Source organism: Schistocerca cancellata, chromosome 1 (assembly GCF_023864275.1).
Source record: "Schistocerca cancellata isolate TAMUIC-IGC-003103 chromosome 1, iqSchCanc2.1, whole genome shotgun sequence".
In the NCBI taxonomy this organism is placed as follows: Eukaryota; Metazoa; Arthropoda; class Insecta; order Orthoptera; family Acrididae; genus Schistocerca; species Schistocerca cancellata.
Window position 1 is genome coordinate 202,986,155 of NC_064626.1, and position 20,496 is coordinate 203,006,650.

The 20,496-nt window shown below is 38.6% G+C and overlaps 1 protein-coding gene across 2 annotated transcripts in view; it reads right to left on the minus strand.

Annotated features, from left to right (window-relative positions):
* LOC126168524 (calcineurin-binding protein cabin-1-like) overlaps positions 1 to 20,496 on the minus strand; it is a 254,871-nt gene that overhangs the window by 21,499 nt on the left and 212,876 nt on the right. For both annotated transcript variants that reach the window (XM_049920564.1, XM_049920563.1), the window contains 2 exons: positions 6,109 to 6,922; positions 3,520 to 3,764 (listed from right to left, as the gene is read on the minus strand). In XM_049920564.1, coding sequence (XP_049776521.1) covers positions 3,520 to 3,764; positions 6,109 to 6,922 — 1,059 coding nt within the window. The remainder of the gene's footprint in view (positions 1 to 3,519; positions 3,765 to 6,108; positions 6,923 to 20,496) is intronic.

The window sequence follows — 20,496 nt, forward strand, 5'->3', positions numbered from 1 at the left end:
CTGATTTAAAGAATAATGATAACACCTCATTGAACAGCACACAAAAAAGTAACCATACAGGTGTGTGTGTGTGTGTGTGTGTGTGTGTGTGTGTGTGTGTGTGTGTGTGTGTGGGTGGGGGGGGGGGGGGAGTGTCTAAAAGCAGGTGTGATCTCAGTGTGTGTTCGAAGTTAATTTTATTATCCATTAAACTTTTTATATCACTGGACAAGTGGTCAAAGATTTTTATGGCTGAATACCTCCCTTCCTTCTGAGTCATGCTAAGGCTGAGTGATAATTCAGCCAGTCATTTCTCTTTCTAGTAACTATACTTATGAATGTTACTGTTGCTTTTGGACTGTAAATGATTGCTAAAAAAACTTCACTATGGACTAAGAGTACTTTGAGGCTGCTGTCAGTATGCCTAAGTGTTTGCAAAGATGTCTACAAGAGGCTCCTCAGAGGGCATCACACATTATACTTACACTACATCCCCTGTGCAACAAACACTTCTCTTTAACAATGAGTTCCCAGAATGTGATCCATAAGATGGTAGCAAATGAAAATAGGTACAGTACCGTATTTACCCGAATATAAGAGGTTTTTTTTCTCACACCTGTCATTTGAAAAATACAGGGTCTTTTTACAGTTGCAGATAAAGCTTTGGAACTTGATGTCGTGAGCAGTCTGAATTTTGTAATTTCAGAACGGTGGGATGAGGTGCCCTGGCACCAGCTTGGCTGTATATGAGTAGGGGGGAGGAGAGGGCAGCAAAATTTATATTGCTACCAACCATGGGAATTTATTAGTCTACCACATTTGGTCTGTGGTTCGCCTGAATCTAAATGTACTCAGAACTGAACTGACATTACAAGTGGACAAATACTCAGTAATAGTATACATTTCAACAGAAGATAAGTTAATTCTAACATAAATATGTTCACAAAAGCAATCAAAATGAGGCATAAGAAATGAATCATTAAGTTCGGCAACCCTACCAAAACAGCACCACTAATTTTTAAGATTGCTACAAATGATGAAGTGCACTGTTGGAACAGAGTGGTCTGGTTCAGCACAAGGGAGACGAGAGCATAACACTTTGTTGTTGCTCAGTTTGCTTAATGCTCTATAGTGACTGATAATCAATGCAAATCATAGACCTGACTCATGATCTACGAGTTTACACTTCACAACCTGTTCACGCAGACAATACAACACTAATTATAAGTTACAAGGTTAGTCATGAAGCAGAGGCCACAAACAACTGTGCAGCAGGAAGAAAATTTGATGTCACAGAAGCAAATGTTCGTAAATGGCATCAGATGAAGAATAAAAAATTAGAGATTGTTGGTTCTACATGCCAAAGTTTCAAGGGGCCTAAATCAGGGATGGTTTCATGCACTGGAGCAGCAGGCTTTCTGATTACTCTAGAAATTATTCAATGAAAGTTCTGGAATAAAGAGGAATTGGCCAATTACATGTGTGTCTGAATTCAACACAAGTTCAAGTTTACATATGACAATATTCAACATGGTGGGCTCATGTTACAACATAGAGCATCATTAGCCCAGTAACTTCCAATAGTGTTTGATGAGAAACTACTTGCACATTAACATCATCTAAGAAAACACCATGACTGGTTAACTTTTTTGGCAGATCTTTAGATACTTCATATCAATTAAACAATTTGTAAATTTGATTACCCATAATTCATCAAAAATAAAAATTTCTGAAGGAGCCTCTTTAAAAACAGGGAATCATTCTATATTCAGGTTTTCTTACAGTAGTTACAGGAAGCCAACTATTTTAAATGTAAATGTCCAAAACCTGATATTATCTGTAACACAAAAGTTGCACAGCTTGGATGCTTAAAAAGACTTGTAACAAGTGTCTGTCAATTCTGGTTCTTACCAATATAAGCACCTAAGAATTGAGAATATTCTGTCTCATTTACTGATTTACTCTCATGCATTGTTTCTAATCATGCGGCCAGGCCTTGTACAAAGCAGAAGTGAACCTGTAGTGTTTTATCCAAGGTCAGTGACAATATCCATTTTCTGATAACCAATTATTAATCTTCAAGAAAATTTTATTTATACCTGTATGAGTTGAAGTTTCATGGATCCTGGGTGCTAAAGCACCTGTTCAAGAAATTTTTTGTAATATGCAGCATTTGCACAACTGGCCGGTTGAGTTTGTGGCTAGGTGCAGTTTGACAGTAATACTTATCTATTTTAGCACTGTTAAGAGCACTTAAAATCATTAATATTCCTATGCGTAAAATACAACTGATTATTTGTTGTGCCCAAGTAGCATCCCTATTCTCTCTAGAATTTGTCCCATCATACAAGGTCCACGAGTTTCACGATTTGGCAGATTTGCTTTATTTTAAGTTTGTGGTTGAATGATCTTGTCACCACAACAAACAGTTAATCCAAGGGTGGAAATTTGTGTGTGTCAACTGTCTGTGAATTGTGTAAACACTGTTCTGTGCATTATTGTATTTTAACTTTTTGTCTACAAGATTTTCTGCAGCAGAGATTGGATTGGCGACCAGACCAGAATTTGCCTAAATGAATGTGGAAAATCACTTAAAACTCACACTGAGACTGGCCAGTGTTCTATCCACTGCATGGTTTCAACCCGAGTCTGGTTTATCTCCTGGCCTTGCGAACTAGCTTGTTGCATGTTAACAGATAAGAGCAAGTCAGTGCACAAACTGCAAAACAACTGATCTATGACATGACATTATAGCTGGCTAAATAGAAAGTGCTTGTAAGTGATTCACAGTTCCCCTCCCCCTCAAAAAGAAATATTAGGATTTCTTGTTGGTGCTGTCAGTAGAGATTTACATGCTCAGAGAGGACGGGGTATGGAAGAAAATTTACGCTGTTCCTTGCAAACAAAGCAACTTCATATATGGCTTAGAAGTTTCAAAGAGATCACAGAAACCCAAAAACTTTGTAGACAGATGGGAATTTGGAATCTCTATCCTCCTGAATGTGATGGCTTGCAGTAGGAGATGGTAGATGAGTGTAAGAAACAGGTACTGAAATAGGACTATCCTGACAGGAATGACCCACAGAGTGCAGGATTGCAAGCGGGCCATAAAAATGTTGCATAGATAACAGAATATTACTCTGGGGGATACTTCGACCCTGCTTAGACATTTTACACTGCTCTTCCCACACATACATCTCTCTCTCTCTCTCTCTCTCTCTCTCTCTCTCTCTCTGTGTGTGTGTGTGTGTGTGTGTGTGTGAGAGAGAGAGAGAGAGAGAGAGAGAGAGAGAGAGAGAGAGAGAGAGAGAGAGAAATTAATCAAAATTTCAAAGACCTGGTGGTCCTAAACAGAAAAGGTGTATTGATAATTTTAATTTAAAAATAGCTATTGAGCAACAAAGGCATAATAGAAGAAAATAGTAGCAGAATTTAACTTGACAATAAAATATCTTTTCACTGAAATGAAATTATCTGGTTCAGTTTTACAGTGAGAAATTATATAGTTTTCACAAAAACTGGAAAACTTTTCATACTTACATTAAAGAAATTTGTGCTCTTTCTGTCAGCAAATAATCCTTGAAAATTGCTTCCAGGAGGGCGATTTTGGGCAGGAAGACAAGTGTAAATCCCCAGAAGTAACTCCCTGCATTTGCTGACATTACGATGGAATTTTGAATGAAAATAATAATGCGTCAGTCGGTACAGTGATTTATAGTGATGTGGAAAGCGTAGTACACATTCTTCCAATGCAATTAGGCAGCTTTTGATGAGACTATAGTGATCTGTACAAGAAGTGAGAGTCATATAATAGCTGAACATTTATTTTTAAAAACAAATTAATTATAAATTCATGCCTTAAATTAAAGTATCACTTAATGTGCACTCTATATGAAGTAACAAAGTCTTACATTATAATTGTCAGCATTTTTCAAAAATAAAAGAAAATAACTTACAGGTTCATAACATGAAATTTCATATACTCACATATAACTTTTCAAGGTCCACTTTGGAAAAATGTTATCTTATGCACTGTTGCTATTCTATTCCCATCTGATCAACCAAGAATTAATTTGCTTATCTGTTCCTTTACAGATATATATCTGTTGTAATGTGACTTTTCAGGTATGTGATACATATGTGTGTTTGTAAGAAAGTAAATTTGGTGTGAAAAGTTCAAATGGAGAGAGAAATAAACTATGGTATATTCAGCCAGCTGCATGATCTGTGTCGCCAGCATATGCAGTAGCTAGATGCTGGCTTTTTATGATGGGAGGAAGAAAGGGGCTCACATTTGGAGAGACTGTCTCTCTGTTCATACCACTTGTCTGAATCAGTTTGAAAATGTCAACTGAATGGTACATAGCACAATTCAGTAATGAAGAAGTACAGTATACAGTTTTAAAATTCTGTACATTCTGAGTCACAAAACTTTGAATATTGTATACCAGTTCATGAAGAATGAGGCTGGTCTAAACCTAATTTAAAAAATGACTACTACAGAGTTGCCAATGACGTTGGATCATTTACTATTCTAAATAAGAAACATACCAGGAATAAACTGAAAAGTGAAACTGATAATTTTGATAAATGTGTTACTCAAAAAAAATAAAAAAAAAATAAAAAATTGAATGGTGGATGCCGAACAGTAAGAAATTTAATTCCAGTTCAATAGAGAAAAAAAACTTTTGAGATGGTAGTTGGGCTCTAAGAAATGATCTAGCATTTGCATGGAAGAAAATGAAAAATAAACAGAAATTATTAATGGAAAAAGAAGTCAGTCATGCAAGACAATTACAACATTTACAAGCCATACAGAAATAGTGGAAGGTTCTGTGTGTATGTGGTGAAACGTATTCACACTTTACGTCTTTGAATGATGGTAAGAAAAAGGCTTGCTACTACCTGTTTTTAAAAGAAAGAAAGCTGTTATTGTACATCCTCAATGTTATAATAAGTTCATGCCAAAGACATTATAGATATTTAAGCTTGAGATGAACATTTCTAGTCATCATGTATACAGCAGAACTGTATTACTTTGTTAAAAGCAACAAGGGAAATTTTCAGGCATTTGAAATTGCAGTCTTCATTGAATATGGGTTTTCAATTCTTGGATTACTCTTTGCCATCTAATTTAAATGGAATCAAACTTACATGAGATTCAATGGAAGGATCTTTATGTTACAAGAAAGTTACATTTACCACAGATGATGGATTTTAAAACCACTGAAGAAAAGTCGCACAAAATTGGTAAGACTGAGTGCAGTTTCACATTTTGCTCACATTTCTAAAGCAATAACAAGCACATATCTGCAGTATATTCAAAAATGAGCTCTTTGAAGAAAGAACTAGGAGAGTTATAATTAGTAATGACAGAGTGTAAGACACCTTAAAGAGGTAGGACGGGAAGAGAAGCAGTAAGGAGAGAATGAAATGACAAAAAGATATATGAACTAGGAAGTGGAGAAGAAAATTATGTGTAAGACAATTAGATTCCATCCTCAGAGCTCTGAGCCCACAATCATTAGATCTTCTGAAAATATCAGTAATATTAAAAAAAAAAAAAAAATAAAAAGAAATATTAGCAGAAGGATTCTCAAGCGATTATTTTTGGTTCAGAGAGGAGAATAGCACTCCACTATAATAAAATAAAATATTAAAAATCAAAACAAAAACTCTTCGATGATTTATTCATGTAAATAAAATGTCATGTGGAGAGGATAAATATTTTAAAAACAAATTAAAGTTGAGTCTCCTTTACAGCTCTTCCTGTATTTGAAGTCTCTCAAACAAAAATCACAGAGTTATACACATGATGCATTTCACATAAAGTTCATCATGCATCTGTCTACAGAAGATATTGTGAAGTACCTCTCATCCCTGGCCCAAAAATTAACATTCTGGTTTTCTGCATAGTCTTTATCTACAATTCTGAACATCTACATGAAATACAAATATAACATTCATTTGTTTTATTTGCTGAATTACTGAAATTATCACAATTTCCTAAGAAAGATTTTAAAAATACTATCAACCCCCTACTCTCTCCCAAACTCTTCAAACTGATCTCTTGCAATTCCGGTTTACAAACCATAGAATATAGATGTATGTAGTTTTATTTCAACTTACCACACTTTGTGTCATCTTTCTTCTTCTGATTTGTCAAATTTGTACTTCTGGGGCTCACCTTTTCTTCCTTTTTATCCGACTCAGCAGCTACAACAGTACCTGTAGACCGATTAGGATCTTCTGAATCTGAATCACTGCTATCACTGGAATCGCTAGAGGCCGAACTACTTGAGTCGTCATCTCTGTCACTTGAAGAGGAGTCATCACTACTGTTTGATGAATCTGCAGCACTTGTTGATGTTTCAGTTCTAGTTGTAGTTGTAGTAGTAGTTGTTGTACTTTCCTGAGAACTGCGTCTTGCTAATACAACTTCTTCAGGGACTTCTTGTTCATTATTTTTCTTTCCAGTGGCTTCTCTGTCAGTTGGCAATTCCTCTTGATCACATTTGTTTGAAACCATTTCTGATTTAACATCAGCTGCTGTCTCTAAACCATAGGGATCCTCATCTTCATCACATTCAACTTCCATGTCTAAAGGTATGTCATAATACATACTATTCTGTCTATCATCTTCATTATCACTTGGAGTATTAGGCTCAGTCTTCAAATTTGGTCCAACTTTTGAAGAATAGTTTACAGTTTTAATTTTCCCTGGACCATTCTTCATATAATCATACCTTGACTCTACTGAGTCATCAGATATAATGACAACATCCATTTTACGTGACTTCACATTTCCGGACCTTGAACCTCCATTTCCTGCAGCTGGAACATCAGGTTCAAATGGTTCTTCAGGAATATATGTCTCATTATCTGCTACTTTTGAAATCATGTCTTCCATCAGATTTATGACATCTTCCATAATAGACAGGTCCTGTAATAATGAGGAACAGAAACTGTTGGTTATAAATATAACTTGACTTAATGACAAAATAAATGTGGTTTCTTACTTTGGAAAAAAAATCAAATCTAAAAATTTTGAAACTAACAGTTCCTTTATTAGAAGAAAAAAGTAAGAAACGGAAATTTGTTTCATTCATTTTTCCTCCATTCATTCACACATCATCATGTTTCACAAATCCCAACATGAAAGAGATGCTTCAAGGATATAGAACAAGCCAAGTTACAGATTAAAAGGCAAAAGTAGCCACTGCTAGCTGCTTCTGAAAAATATACTAGTAACAAAGAATAAACGCAATAAGAAATTTGATGCAGCAGTTGACTATAATGGCAGAAACTTCAGTTCCACAATATTAATAATCAGCTGCAGGGAATTGATATACCAACAACAAGAGCTGAAAGCTGGATAGACATGGAAGAAGCGAGGTGGGAAATAAGTGAAAAGAAAAAGCTTAGAAGAGGTCGAGAATGAACAGAAGAAACAGTAAGAACAAGAATAGACATGATTAAAAGACAAAGAGGATGGCTAACGGAGAAAAAGAAAATGCACATCTTGTACATCTGCAAACAATAACATATATGCACTTACATGTGGTTCCTCTATTAGTTTTGTATGTTTTACTAGCTGTAGGTCCAAAATAAGTAGCAGGTAGTGGCATTCTAGAACATGATATAATGATTATTGAATGCCTAGTTAGTCTGTATTTTTTTTACCATGTTATATTGTTTGAAGTTTGACGAATGGCATGGAGATATATTTATCGCATAAACTCTATGATGGTAGCTTACCTGAAGTGATACTGATAAATGAAATCAACATCTGCCTTGGAATAAACCAAGCAAACAATGCCAATCACACTCAGATGAAGCAAAATATGAACAAAGAGTTTGCACAGTTTGTTTGGAAGATCCAGAAGATCAGTCTGAGCTAAGAGAATGCACTGCACCATTCTCCGATTATACATTTGGCATGGTACATAGGAACAACATTAATAGCCAATAACTGTGAGTACCATGAAAATACCAGCCCAGAAACAACATCTGAATCTATCACTAGAACAGACAGCATTTCTGAAACATGCGGTGCTGTCCCTAAATTAATCTGCCTGCTGTAGTTGGTTTATTGACATCACAGTTTCATGCCACAGCTTACACCTGTAGTCGAGTTGGTGTAGGTTGATCCCTGACAGTTGCAGGAGGCTAGGCGCACCATATGACTGAAGAAGTTCTGGAGGAGGTCGCTAACAAGCCCTGCAGAATGCCCATCAACATCCCAAAAGGATGACCATGTGCCCCGAGTTACTGAATTCAGACTGTCAAACGAGTGCATATTCACATGATACCAGAATTATTGGACTTGCCAAAAACAGTTGTTCATGACATTGTATGAGAAGACTTGGGCATGTGGAAGGTATATGGAAAACTTGTGCCCAGAAGTTTGACCAACATGCAAAAGCAAGTGGAAGTGTGTGAAGAACTCGAGCACTCTGTGAAGTTGATCCCAATTTCCTGGACAACATGATGACTGGGAATGAGTCGTGGGTCTTTCAGTACAATCTGGAGTCAAAGAGGGACATTGCAGAATAGCCCACAACATTATTGTAGTGTCTGAACCAAGCTTGCACGAGCAAATTCCAGGTGAAGTCCGTGCTCATTTTTTTCTTTTATTTTTATTTTTTTTTTTATTTTATTATTTATTTTTTTAATGCAAAGGGGACACTGCACCATGAGTTTTTACCCCCTGTTTAGACTGACAACTCTCAATTTTACAAGGGATTGCTCCAGAGACCAAATCACAGTGGCGCTGCGTCTGAAAAGAGTTCCAGGCATTGTGGAAACTGCACCATGCCAATGCGCTGGTTCACATCACCTTTGTTGTCACAGCCCTGCCTGACCTGTACCAGTGTGACAACAGTGATGCAGCCACCCTACAGTCCAGACATGGCCCTAGCAGACCTTTTTTTTTTTTTGTTTCCTTGACTGAATAGAGTCATGAAAGGAAAGTGTCTGAAGTCTGGACAACACGCAAGCTACTTTGACAGCATCATTGAAGAACATTGACTGAGAAGATCCATGAAAGCTTGTGATGCATGGAAATCACGGTAGTAAAAATGTATTGATGCAGAAGGGTCATTCTTTAAAGAATTTTACATTGCTGAAACTAACTGAGAAATAAATAAAAAAAAGTGTGACACATTACTTTCCAGACAAACCCTGTATGTAATTATCCTGAACTTATAGAATCTTTCCAGAAATAGTGGTACACTATGTGTATTCATACAATATCAATTATTATTTCAAGCCAATGAGTCGTTTTTGTACCTCATACATGGCTTGGAGATCTACAGTAATTGGATACATCAACACAACTTTTGATGTTGGTACAGTAGCCAACTCTTGCAATGACAAGAGAAGCCAGAAAATTCATGGGAAGTAATCCATACACTATTTTCATTTGTAAATCATTCCATTGTATGTGAAAGTACAGGGTGATTATAATTAAAGTTCAATTTTCAAACCATTGTAGAAATAACACCACTGGTCAAAATGATGTCAAACTGCAGTGGAATATTATCGGAGAAGGGGGAAGATGTATAGCAGAAGAAAAATAAATAGTTACAAAATGTAGCAATAGATGGTGCTGTAAGCATCATAATTTAATAGTGGTTGGCTACAGTTGACGAATAAATCATACAACAATGCCTAAGGAGTTTGTCTGATGTTAAACAAACTGTATTACTCAGTATGCATGGGTGTACAGGCGTGATTCTGTTAGTTGGATGTGAAAAATTGGTTTTTAATTTTCCTGAGGCCAAAAACTGAATAAAAGGCATCACTCACATCGGTTTTTAATTGTCCTGAGGCTAAAAACCGCATAAAAAGCATCACTCACATCGGGTTTTAATTGTCCTGAGGCCAAAAACCACATGAAAAGCATCAATCATATCAGTTTTTAATTGTCCTGATGCCAAAATCTGCATAAAAATCACCAATCAAAATCAAAACGGATTATTAATGTCCATGTGACTGGTGCAAAACATGTTCAATATGCTGTCCACCTTTTTCTGAAAGAAGTTTAAATTGAGAAATAGCATGTTTCACAACTGATCGAAGTGTTTCTGGGTCACATTCAAAATGTGTTGTGCATTGCATGCCTTCAATGCAGCTAAGTTTGCAATTGGAACACTGAACACAACATCTTTCAGATAGCCCCACAGCCAGGAGTCACAAGGATTGAGATCAGGTGATCCAGAAGGCCAGGCTTAGGGAAATGGTGGCTGATAATTCTAGCATTTTCGAAATGGCACTTCAGCAGCTGCTTAACTGGTTTTGCAATGTGTGGAGGTATGCCATCTTGCATAAAAATGATCCCATCCACAAATCCACGCTGTTGGAGAGCTGGAATGACATGGCTGCGCTCATAGCACTTACCAGTGTCTCTTCGAAAAAATATGGCCCTATGATAAATGATGCCGTAAAGCCGCACCACACAGTGACCTTTTCAGGATGGAGTGGTAATGGTTGATTTGTGTGTGGATTTTCCGTTGCCCATATCTGACAATTCTGTGTACTGACATATCCTGTCAGATGGAAGTGGGCTTTGTGTGTCCACAAAATCTTCCATGCCAATCTCTATCCACTTCCATGCGAGAAAGAAATTCTAAAGCAAAGGTCTCTCTTGCTGGGAGGTCAACAAGAAGCAACTCGTGCACATGGGTAATTTTGAATGGAAAGCAAAAAAGGATGTTTCATAGGATTTTATGCACCGTGCTCACACGGGTATGTCCCATGTTCGGGCAATTCTCTGTGCACTACATGTTAGCGCACCACCACTCATCTCCTCCCGTATTGCTGTGGCCACTGCGTTCACTGACGTTGAATCAATTTGCTTCCTCCCTCTACCAGGTTGCACACCAAAAGAACCCATCTTTTCGAATTTGTGAATAATTTTCTCCAGGCCCATGGCAGTCATCAGACCAATGCCTTTTTACAAACCCTTCAGTGTCCAGAACTTCTGCAGAATGATATGTGTACAGTCATCACTCTTGTAATACAGTTTTACAAGCAGAGCATGATCCTGCATTGAGACATTTTCCCCCTTCTCCGATAATATTCTGTTGCAATTTGATGTCATTCTGACCAGTGGTGTTGTTTCTGCGTTTTGAAAGTTTCATTATAATCACCCTTTATGATAAGTAATATTATGATGATGATAAATAAAAATTAATACACAAAAATGATCTGTATTAATGTACCCGTAGAAGCATGATATACATCACTTCAGAGATATGTGGCTTTCAAATTCACCACAAAATCTTAAAATACATACAGCAAACTTCTCATTAAGAACCAAAATATGTAGCACATTACTGGTTAAATTGTGGAATGTCTTCTTGTCACACAAGGCACATTAACTGATGTGACACTGCCATTTGTCAAAGCAATGGCCTAATGTGGATAAGTGATGGGAACTAGTAAAGTAATTTTACAAGTCAGTGGGCATGGTTTGACTGAGGAGTAATTATTAAATGTGAATTTCAATGGAGAGAATGATTTTTTGTACTTTACATCTGATGCCACACTGCCCTAGTCTACATCTACATCTACATTTATACTCCGCAAGCCACCCAACGATGTGTGGTGGAGGGCACTTAACGTGCCACTGTCATTACCTCCCTTTGCTGGCCACCTCCTCTGTTGATGGACTACATTTTCTAAGGACTCTCCCACTGAGTCTCAGCCTGGTACCCGCCTTACCAACAATTTATTTTATATGATCATTCCACTTCAAATCGTTCCGCACGCATACTGCCAGATATTTTACAGAAGTAACTGCTACCAGTGTTTGTTCCGCTATCATATAATCATACAATAAAGGATCCTTCTTTCTATGTATTCACAATATGTTACATTTGTCTATGTTAAGGGTCAGTTGCCACTCCCTGCACCAAGTGCCTATCCGCTGGAGATCTTCCTGCATTTCGCTACAATTTTCTAATGCTGCAACTTCTCTGTATACTACAGCATCATCCGCGAAAAGCCGCATGGAACTTCCGACACTATCTACTATGTCATTTATATATATTGTGAAAAGCAATGGTCCCATAACACTCCCCTGTGGCACGCCAGAAGTTACTTTAACGTCTGTAGACGTCTCTCCATTGAGAACAACATGCTGTGTTCTGTTTGCTAAAAACTCTTCAATCCAGCCACACAGCTGGTCTGATATTCCGTAGGCTCTTACTTTGTTTATCAGGCGACAGTGCGGAACTGTATCGAACGCCTTCCGGAAGTCAAGGAAAATGGCATCTACCTGGGAGCCTGTATCTAATATTTTCTGGGTCTCCTGAACAAATAAAGCGAGTTGGGTCTCACACGATTGCTGTTTCCGGAATCCATGTTGATTCCTACAGATTAGATTTGGGTTTCCAGAAATGACATGATACATGAGCAAAAAACATGTTCTCAAATTCTACAACAGATCAACGTCAGAGATATAGGTCTATAGTTTTGCGCATCTGCTCGACGACCCTTCTTGAAGACTGGGACTACCTGTGCTCTTTTCCAATCATTTGGAACCTCCCGTTCCTATAGAGACTTGCTGTACACGGCTGTTAGAAGGGGGGCAAGTTCTTTCACGTACTCTGTGTAGAATCGAATTGGTATCCCGTCAGGCCCAGTGGACTTTCCTCTGTTGAGTGATTCCAGTTGCTTTTCTATTCCTTGGACACTTATTTTGACGTCAGCCTTTTTTCATTTGTGCGAGGATTTAGAGAAGGAACTGCAGTGCGATCTTCCTCTGTGAAACAGCTTTGGAAAAAGGTGTTTAGTATTTCAGCTTTACGCGTGTCATCCTTTGTTTCAATGCCATCATCATCCCAAGGTGTCTGGATATGCTGTTTCGAGCCACTTACTGATTTCACGTAAGACCAGAACTTCCTAGGATTTTCTGTCAAGTCGATACATAGAATTTTACTTTCGAATTCACTGAATGCTTCACGCATAGCCCTCCTTACGCTAACTTTGACATCATTTAGCTTCTGTTTGTCTGAGAGGTTTTGGCTGCATTTAAACTTGCAGTGAAGCTCTCTTTGCTTTCGCAGTAGTTTCCTAACTTTGTTGTTGAACCATGGTGGGTTTTTCCAGTCCCTCACAGTTTTACTCAGCACGTACCTGTCTAAAACGCATTTTACGATTGCCTTGAACTTTTTCCATACACACTCAACATTGTCAGTGTCAGAACAGAAATTTTCGTTTTGATCTGTTAGGTAGTCTGAAATCTGCCTTCTATTACTCTCGCTAAACAGATAAACCTTCCTCCCCTTTTTTATATTCCTATGTACTTCCATATTCAGGGATGCTGCAACGGCCTTATGATCACTGATTCCCTGTTCTGCACTTACAGAGTCGAAAAGTTTGGGTCTGTTTGTTATCAGTAGGTCCAAGATGTTATCTCCATGAGTCAGTTTTCTGTTTAATTGCTCGAGGTAATTTTCGGATAGTGCACTCAGTATAATGTCACTCAATGCTCTGTCCCTACCACCCGTCCTAAACATCTGAGTGTCCCAGTCTATATCTGGTAAATTGAAATCTCCGCCTAAGACTATAACATGCTGAGAAAATTTATGTGAAATGTATTCCAGATTTTCTCTCAGTTGTTCTGCCACTGTCTCTGAAGCAATGGGAGTTTTGAAAGGTGTTTCAAACCACAAGGCATCTAAAAGTACCCCTTGTTGGCAGCCTTTTGTGAATACGATGGGTTTTCCCTAAATTTGCAAGAGAGTAGCACTCACTTGGGAAAGCATTAAGCACACAGTGAATAATGTAAATCATTCAGGGTAAAAAGGAGTCTGTTCTAGATGTTCAAAGAGGAAAAAAGGGAAATGGCTGTAAACCATTATAACTCGCCTGGTTGTGACGTTAACTGATTCATTTCATGATTTACAGTAAAATTCATATTTTTTCATCTTGATGTATTTTACTGCTGATTAGTAGTTCAGATGGGCATGCATATCTTTGCTGTTGACCCATTTCCTTTGTCGTCATAAGAGAAAAAAGAAAACACGGGAAAGTGATAAGAAAAGAAGGCTGAACAATACTCTGCATAATGGCAAGAAGTCCGATGTGAATGTTGTTTTCAAAACTCTCAAAAAGTTCTTGACCAATTTACTTCAAAATTTCACGTGATACTCAAATTGACATATCTTTTATATATATAAGTTCCAGCATGACTTACTTCAGATTTTTACATGCTAATCTATACACAGTTAAGATTTTGTACAACCTTTCTGAAATAACAGCGAAGAAACAAACAAAAGGGTGAGTTAATAAAAATTTTGCAGTTTTTTTACTTTGTGATAATATTTAATATTCCCACTGTAGTTTTACAAGAACCAGATTTGCAGTGCAGCCACATAGGTTTAAAATGTCTGTCTATCAAAAAATGAAGCTACAAGAAAAGGTAAAAAGTATTATTGTTGTTAAGATGCAGGATGGAAATAACATTAGTCGGTTGTCAACCAGGAGGAAACAATGCTCTTCAAGGGTATGGAAGCCCCCAAGAAAACTGTTACAATTCTGCGTGTGTTAACTGTCTGTCTTTTTATATTCAGCTATGCTATCAGCCTCAGCAACTCAGAACAGTGCTGTTATTCTACCTGAGCAATAACATGGTTCTTGAAGGATTAATTATTTTGTTTCTTAAATTCAGTTTAAATTTGTTAAGATTTGTCATAGTATTGCAGAACCATATTAAAATGGCACCCTCAGATGGTCAAACTGCACATTCAAAATGATGCACCATAAAACAGCATGAATAATTCTGCCATTTCTAGATTATAGAGTTTACATTTAAACAGAATCCCAACATCCTCTAATCCCACCTCATTTAGATTATTATTGAATGTATAATTAAGCAGTAATTCGAATTTTTTCTAAAGCTCCCTTACATATGTCTATATATACCACCCATGGACAGCTGAGGTTTGGCAATCACTGAGTAGAGTTATTCTGTGGGCCCAAGCTTTGTAACCAATGACATTACGCTAAATGGATATTACATAAGGTGCTGTTTTCTTTCATAATATGTGATAACTATTCGAAGCACTTTTTTGGAAATTGTTGAGGTAAGAAGATGATCTGGAAGTTTTCTGTTGCATTGAAACAAACCTTTGCCTTTCATGGGGCAAATATCACAGATTTGAGTGCTAATCTAGAGCACAATTTCAAATCAGCACACACTCTATTGCAGAGTCACAATTCATTCTGGAAGCTATCCCTAGGCTGTGGCCAAGTCACTTCTCCATAATATCATTTCTTTCAGTAGCACAAGTCCTATAAAGTATGCACAGGAATTTAGGCGACGTTTGGAAGATAGGAGAAGAGGTACTGCAGGAAGTGAAGCTGGTCATCAGTCGTACTATAACAGCTCTCAGTAGAGCACTTGCTTGCAAAAGGCAAAGATCCAGGTGCATGTTCTGGTTTGACATATAGTTTTAATTTGCCCCGAAGTTTCAAATCAGTACAAATTTCAGTGCAGAGTGAAAATTCATTCCAGGAAAGTAAAAAGGAACAAAAGTGGAGGCCTCCAAGACTAATAATTCTTTCTGGTAATGAAGAATGCTTCATTATCAACCTCTGTGTTGCGGATTTCTATTAAATCTGTTTCATCATCCTCTGTATTGTGGATTTCTACGAAATCTGTTGCTGAAGTGAAAATGGAGTGAGTTGACAGAAAGTCATCACTTCAAATGTAATCATCTGCACTACATGAAATGTTTTGCATTTTCATTAATTCAGAAATTGCTGTTGCATATTCTTGAACTTCAATGGCCATAGAAGAGTCTTGTTCTTGACCGCCAAATGCCGCTTTGTTGAAGCACTAGGTAACAATTTCATGTTTTATTTCCTTTACTACCAAGCCAATCTAATTTACTGCACCCAGGACAGAAACTGACTGTAGGAGCAAACACACTTCCAGCTTCTTCAACACTAAGAATAAGAGTTGTTGTTGTTGTTGTGGTCTTCAGTCCTGTGACTGGTTTGATGCAGCTCTCCATGCTACTCTATCCTGTGCAAGTTTCTTCATCTCCCAGTACCTACTGCAACCTACATCCTTCTGAATCTGCTTAGTGTATTCATCTCTTGGTCTCCCTCTACGATTTTTACCCTCCAATACTAAACTTGTGATCCCTTGATGCCTCAGAACATGTCCTACCAACTGATCCCTTCTTCTAGTCAAGTTGTGCCACAAACTTCTCTTCTTCCCGATCCTATTCAATACTTCCTCATTAGTTATGTGATCTACCCATCTAATCTTCAGCATTCTTCTGTAGCACCACATTTCGAAAGCTTCTATTCTCTTCTTGTCCAAACTACGAGGAGCATTCAAGTTCTAAGGCCTCCGATTTTTTTCTCTGGACTGGAAAGAGATAGAAACATGCGCATTGTTTTAAAATGAGGCCGCGTTCATTGTCAATACGTCCCAGAGATGGCAGCACCGTACGGCAGATGGAATTTTACTGCCAGCAGCGAGAATGAGAACTGTTTTAAATACTTAAAATGATGACTTTTCCTTACTTGAACAGCGTGCAATCATTCGTTTTCTGAATTTGCGTGGTGTGAAACCAATTGAAATTCATCGACAGTTGAAGGAGACAAGTGGTGATGGAGTTATGGATGTGTCGAAAGTGCGTTCATGGGTGCGACAGTTTAATGAAGGCAGAACATCGTGTGACAACAAACCAAAACAACCTCGGGCTCGCACAACCCGGTCTGACGACATGATTGAGAAAGTGGAGAGAATTGTTTTGGGAGATCGCCGAATGACTGTTGAACAGATCGCCTCCAGAGTTGGCATTTCTGTGGGTTCTGTGCACACAATCCTGCATGACGACCTGAAAATGCGAAAAGTGTCATCCAGGTGGGTGCCACGAATGCTGACAGACGACCACATGGCTGCCCGTGTGGCATGTTGCCAAGCCATGTTGACGCACAATGACAGCATGAATGGGACTTTCTTTTCGTTGGTTGTGACAATGGATGAGACGTGGATGCCATTTTTCAATCCAGAAACAAAGCGCCAGTCAGCTCAATGGAAGCAAACAGATTCACCGCCACCAAAAAAATTTCGGGTAACCGCCAGTGCTGAAAAAATGATGGTGTCCATGTTCTGGGACAGCGAGGGCGTAATCCTTACCCATTGCGTTCCAAAGGGCACTACGGTAACTGGTGCATCCTACGAAAATGTTTTGAAGAACAAATCCCTTCCTGCACTGCAACAAAAATGTCCGGGAAGGGCTGCGCGTGTGCTGTTTCACCAAGACAACGCACCCGCACATCGAGCTAACGTTACGCAACAGTTTCTTCGTGATAACAACTTTGAAGTGATTCCTCATGCTCCCTACTCACCTGACCTGGCTTCTAGTGACTTTTGGCTTTTTCCAACAATGAACGACACTCTCCGTGGATGCACATTCACCAGCCATGCTGCTATTGCCTCAGCGATTTTCCAGTGGTCAAAACAGATTCCTAAAGAAGCCTTCGCCGCTGCTATGGAATCATGGCGTCAGCGTTGTGAAAAATGTTTACGTCTGCAGGGCGATTACGTCGAGAAGTAACGCCAGTTAAATCGATTTCGGGTGAGTAGTTAATTAGAAAAAAATCGGAGGCCTTAGAACTTGAATGCACCTCATATTTATCGTCCATGTTTTATTTCCATACATGGCAGCACTCCATACAAATATTTTCAGAAATGACTTCCTGACACTTAAACCTATACTCAATGTTAACAAATTTCTCTTCTTCAGAAATGCTTTCCTTGCCATTGCCAGTCTACATTTTATATCCTCTCTACTTCGACCATCATCAGTTATTTTGCTCCCCAAATAGCAAAACTCCTTTACTACTTTAAGTGTCTCATTTCCTAATCTAATTCCCTCAGCATCACCCAACTTAATTCGACTACATTCCATTATCCTTGTTTTGCTTTTGTTGATGTTCATCTTATATCCTCCTTTCAAGACACTATCCATTCCGTTCAACTGCTCTTCCAAGTCCTTTGCTGTCTCTGACAGAATTACAATGTCATAGGCGAACCTCAAAGTTTTTATTTCTTCTCCATGGATTTTAATACCTACTCCAAAATTTTCTTTTGTTTCCTTTACTGCTTGCTCAATATACAGATTGAATAACATCGAGGAGAGGCTACAACCCTGTCTCACTCCCTTCCCAACCACTGCTTCCCTTTCATGTCCCTCGACTCTTATAACTGCCATCTGGTTTCTGCACAAATTGTAAATAGCTTTTCACTCCCTGTATTTTACCCCTGCCACCTTCAGAATTTGAAAGATAGTATTCCGGTCAACATTGTCAAAAGCTTTCTCTAAGTCTACAAATGCTAGAAACATAGTTTTGCCTATCCTTAATCTGGCTTCTAAGATAAGTCGTAGGGTCAGTATTGCCTCACGTGATCCGATATTTCTACAGAATCCAAACTGATCTTCCCCGAGGTCGGCTTCTACCAGTTTTTCCATTCGTCTGTAAAGAATTCGTGTTAGTATTTTGCAGCCGTGACTTATTAAACTGATAGTTCGGTAATTTTCACATCTGTCAACACCTGCTTTCTTTAGGATTGGAATTATTATATTCTTCTTGAAGTCTGAGGGTATTTCGCCTGTCTCACACATCTTGCTCACCAGATGGTATAGTTTTGTCAGGACTGGCTCTCCCAAGGCTGTCAGTAGTTCTAATGGAATGTTGTCTACTCCCGGAGCTTTGTTGCGACTCAGGTCTTTCAGTGCTCTGTCAAACTCTTCACGCAGTATCCTATCTCCCATTTCATCTTCATCTACATCCTCTTCCATTTCCATAATATTGTTCTCGAGTACATCGCCCTTGTATAGACCCTGTATATACTCCTTCCACCTTTCTGCTTTCCCTTCTTTGCTTACAACTGGGTTTCCATCTGAGCTCTTGATATTCACATAAGTGGTTCTCTTTTCTCCAAAGGTCTCTTTAATTTTCCTGTAGGCAGTATCTACCTTACCCCTATTGAGATAAGCCTCTACATCCTTACATTTGTCCTCTAGCCATCCCTGCTTAGCCATTTTGCACTTCCTGTTGATCTCATTTTTGAGACGTTTGTATTCCTTTTTGCCTGGTTCACTTACTGTATTTTTATATTTTCTCCTTTCATCAATTAAATTCAATATTTCTTCTGTTGCCCAAGGGTTTCTACTAGCCCTCGTCTTTTTACCTACTTGATCCTCTGCTGCCTTCATCACTTCATCCCTCAAAGCTACCCATTCTTCTTCTACTGTATTTCTTTCCCCCATTCTTGCCAATTGCTCCCTTATGCTCTCCCTGAAACCCTGTACAACCTCTGGTTTAGTCAGTTTATCCAGGTCCCATCTCCGTAAATTCCCACCTTTTTGCAGTTTCTTCAGTTTTAATCTACAGTTCATGACCAATAGATTGTGGTCAGAGTCCACGTCTGCCCCTGGAAATGTCTTACAATTTAAAACCTGGTTCCTAAATCTCTGTCTTACCATTATATAATCTATCTGAAACCTGTCAGTATCTCCAGGCTTCTTCCATGTATACAATCTTCGTTTATGATTCTTGAACCAAGTGTTAGCTATGATTAGGTTGTGCTCTGTGCACTGTCCATACTCATCTACTATGTTTCCTCCTCTCCCTTTTCCTACTGACGAATTCCAGTCACCCATGACTATTAAATTTTCATCTCCCTTCACTATCTGAATAATTTCTTTTATTTCATCATACATTTCTTCAATTTCTTCGTCATCTGCAGAGCTAGTAAGCATATAAACTTGTACTACTGTGGTAGGCGTGGGCTTCGTATCTATCTTGGCCACAATAATGCATTCACTATGCTGTTTGTGGTAGCTTACCCGCATTCCTATTTTCCTATTCATTATTAAACCTACTCCTGCATTACCCCTATTTGATTTTGTATTTATAACCCTGTATTCAGCTGACCAAATGTCTTGTTCCTCCTGCCACCGAACTTCACTAATTCCCACTATATCTAACTTCGACTGATCAATTTCCCTTTTAAATTTTCTAACCTACCTGCGCGATTAAGGGATCTGACATTCCACGCTCCGATCCGTAGAACGCCAGTTTTCTTTCTCCTGATAACGACATCCTCTGGAGTAGTCCCCGCCCGGAGATCCGAATGGGGGACTATTTTACCTCCGGAATGTTTTACCCAAGAGGACGCCATCATCATTTAACCATACAGTAAAGCTGCATGCCCTCGGGAAAAATTATGGCTGTAATTTCCCCTTGCTTTCAGCCGTTCACAGTACCAGCACAGAAAGGCTGTTTTGGTTAGTGTTACAAGGCCAGATCAGTCAATCATCCAGACTGTTGCCCCTGCAACTACTGAAAAGGTTGCTGCCCCTCTTCAGGAACCATACGTTTGTCTGGCCTCTCAACAGATACCCCTCCGTTGTGGTTGCACCTACAGTACGGCTATCTGTATCGCTGAGGCACGCAAGCCTCCCCTCCAACGGCAAAGTC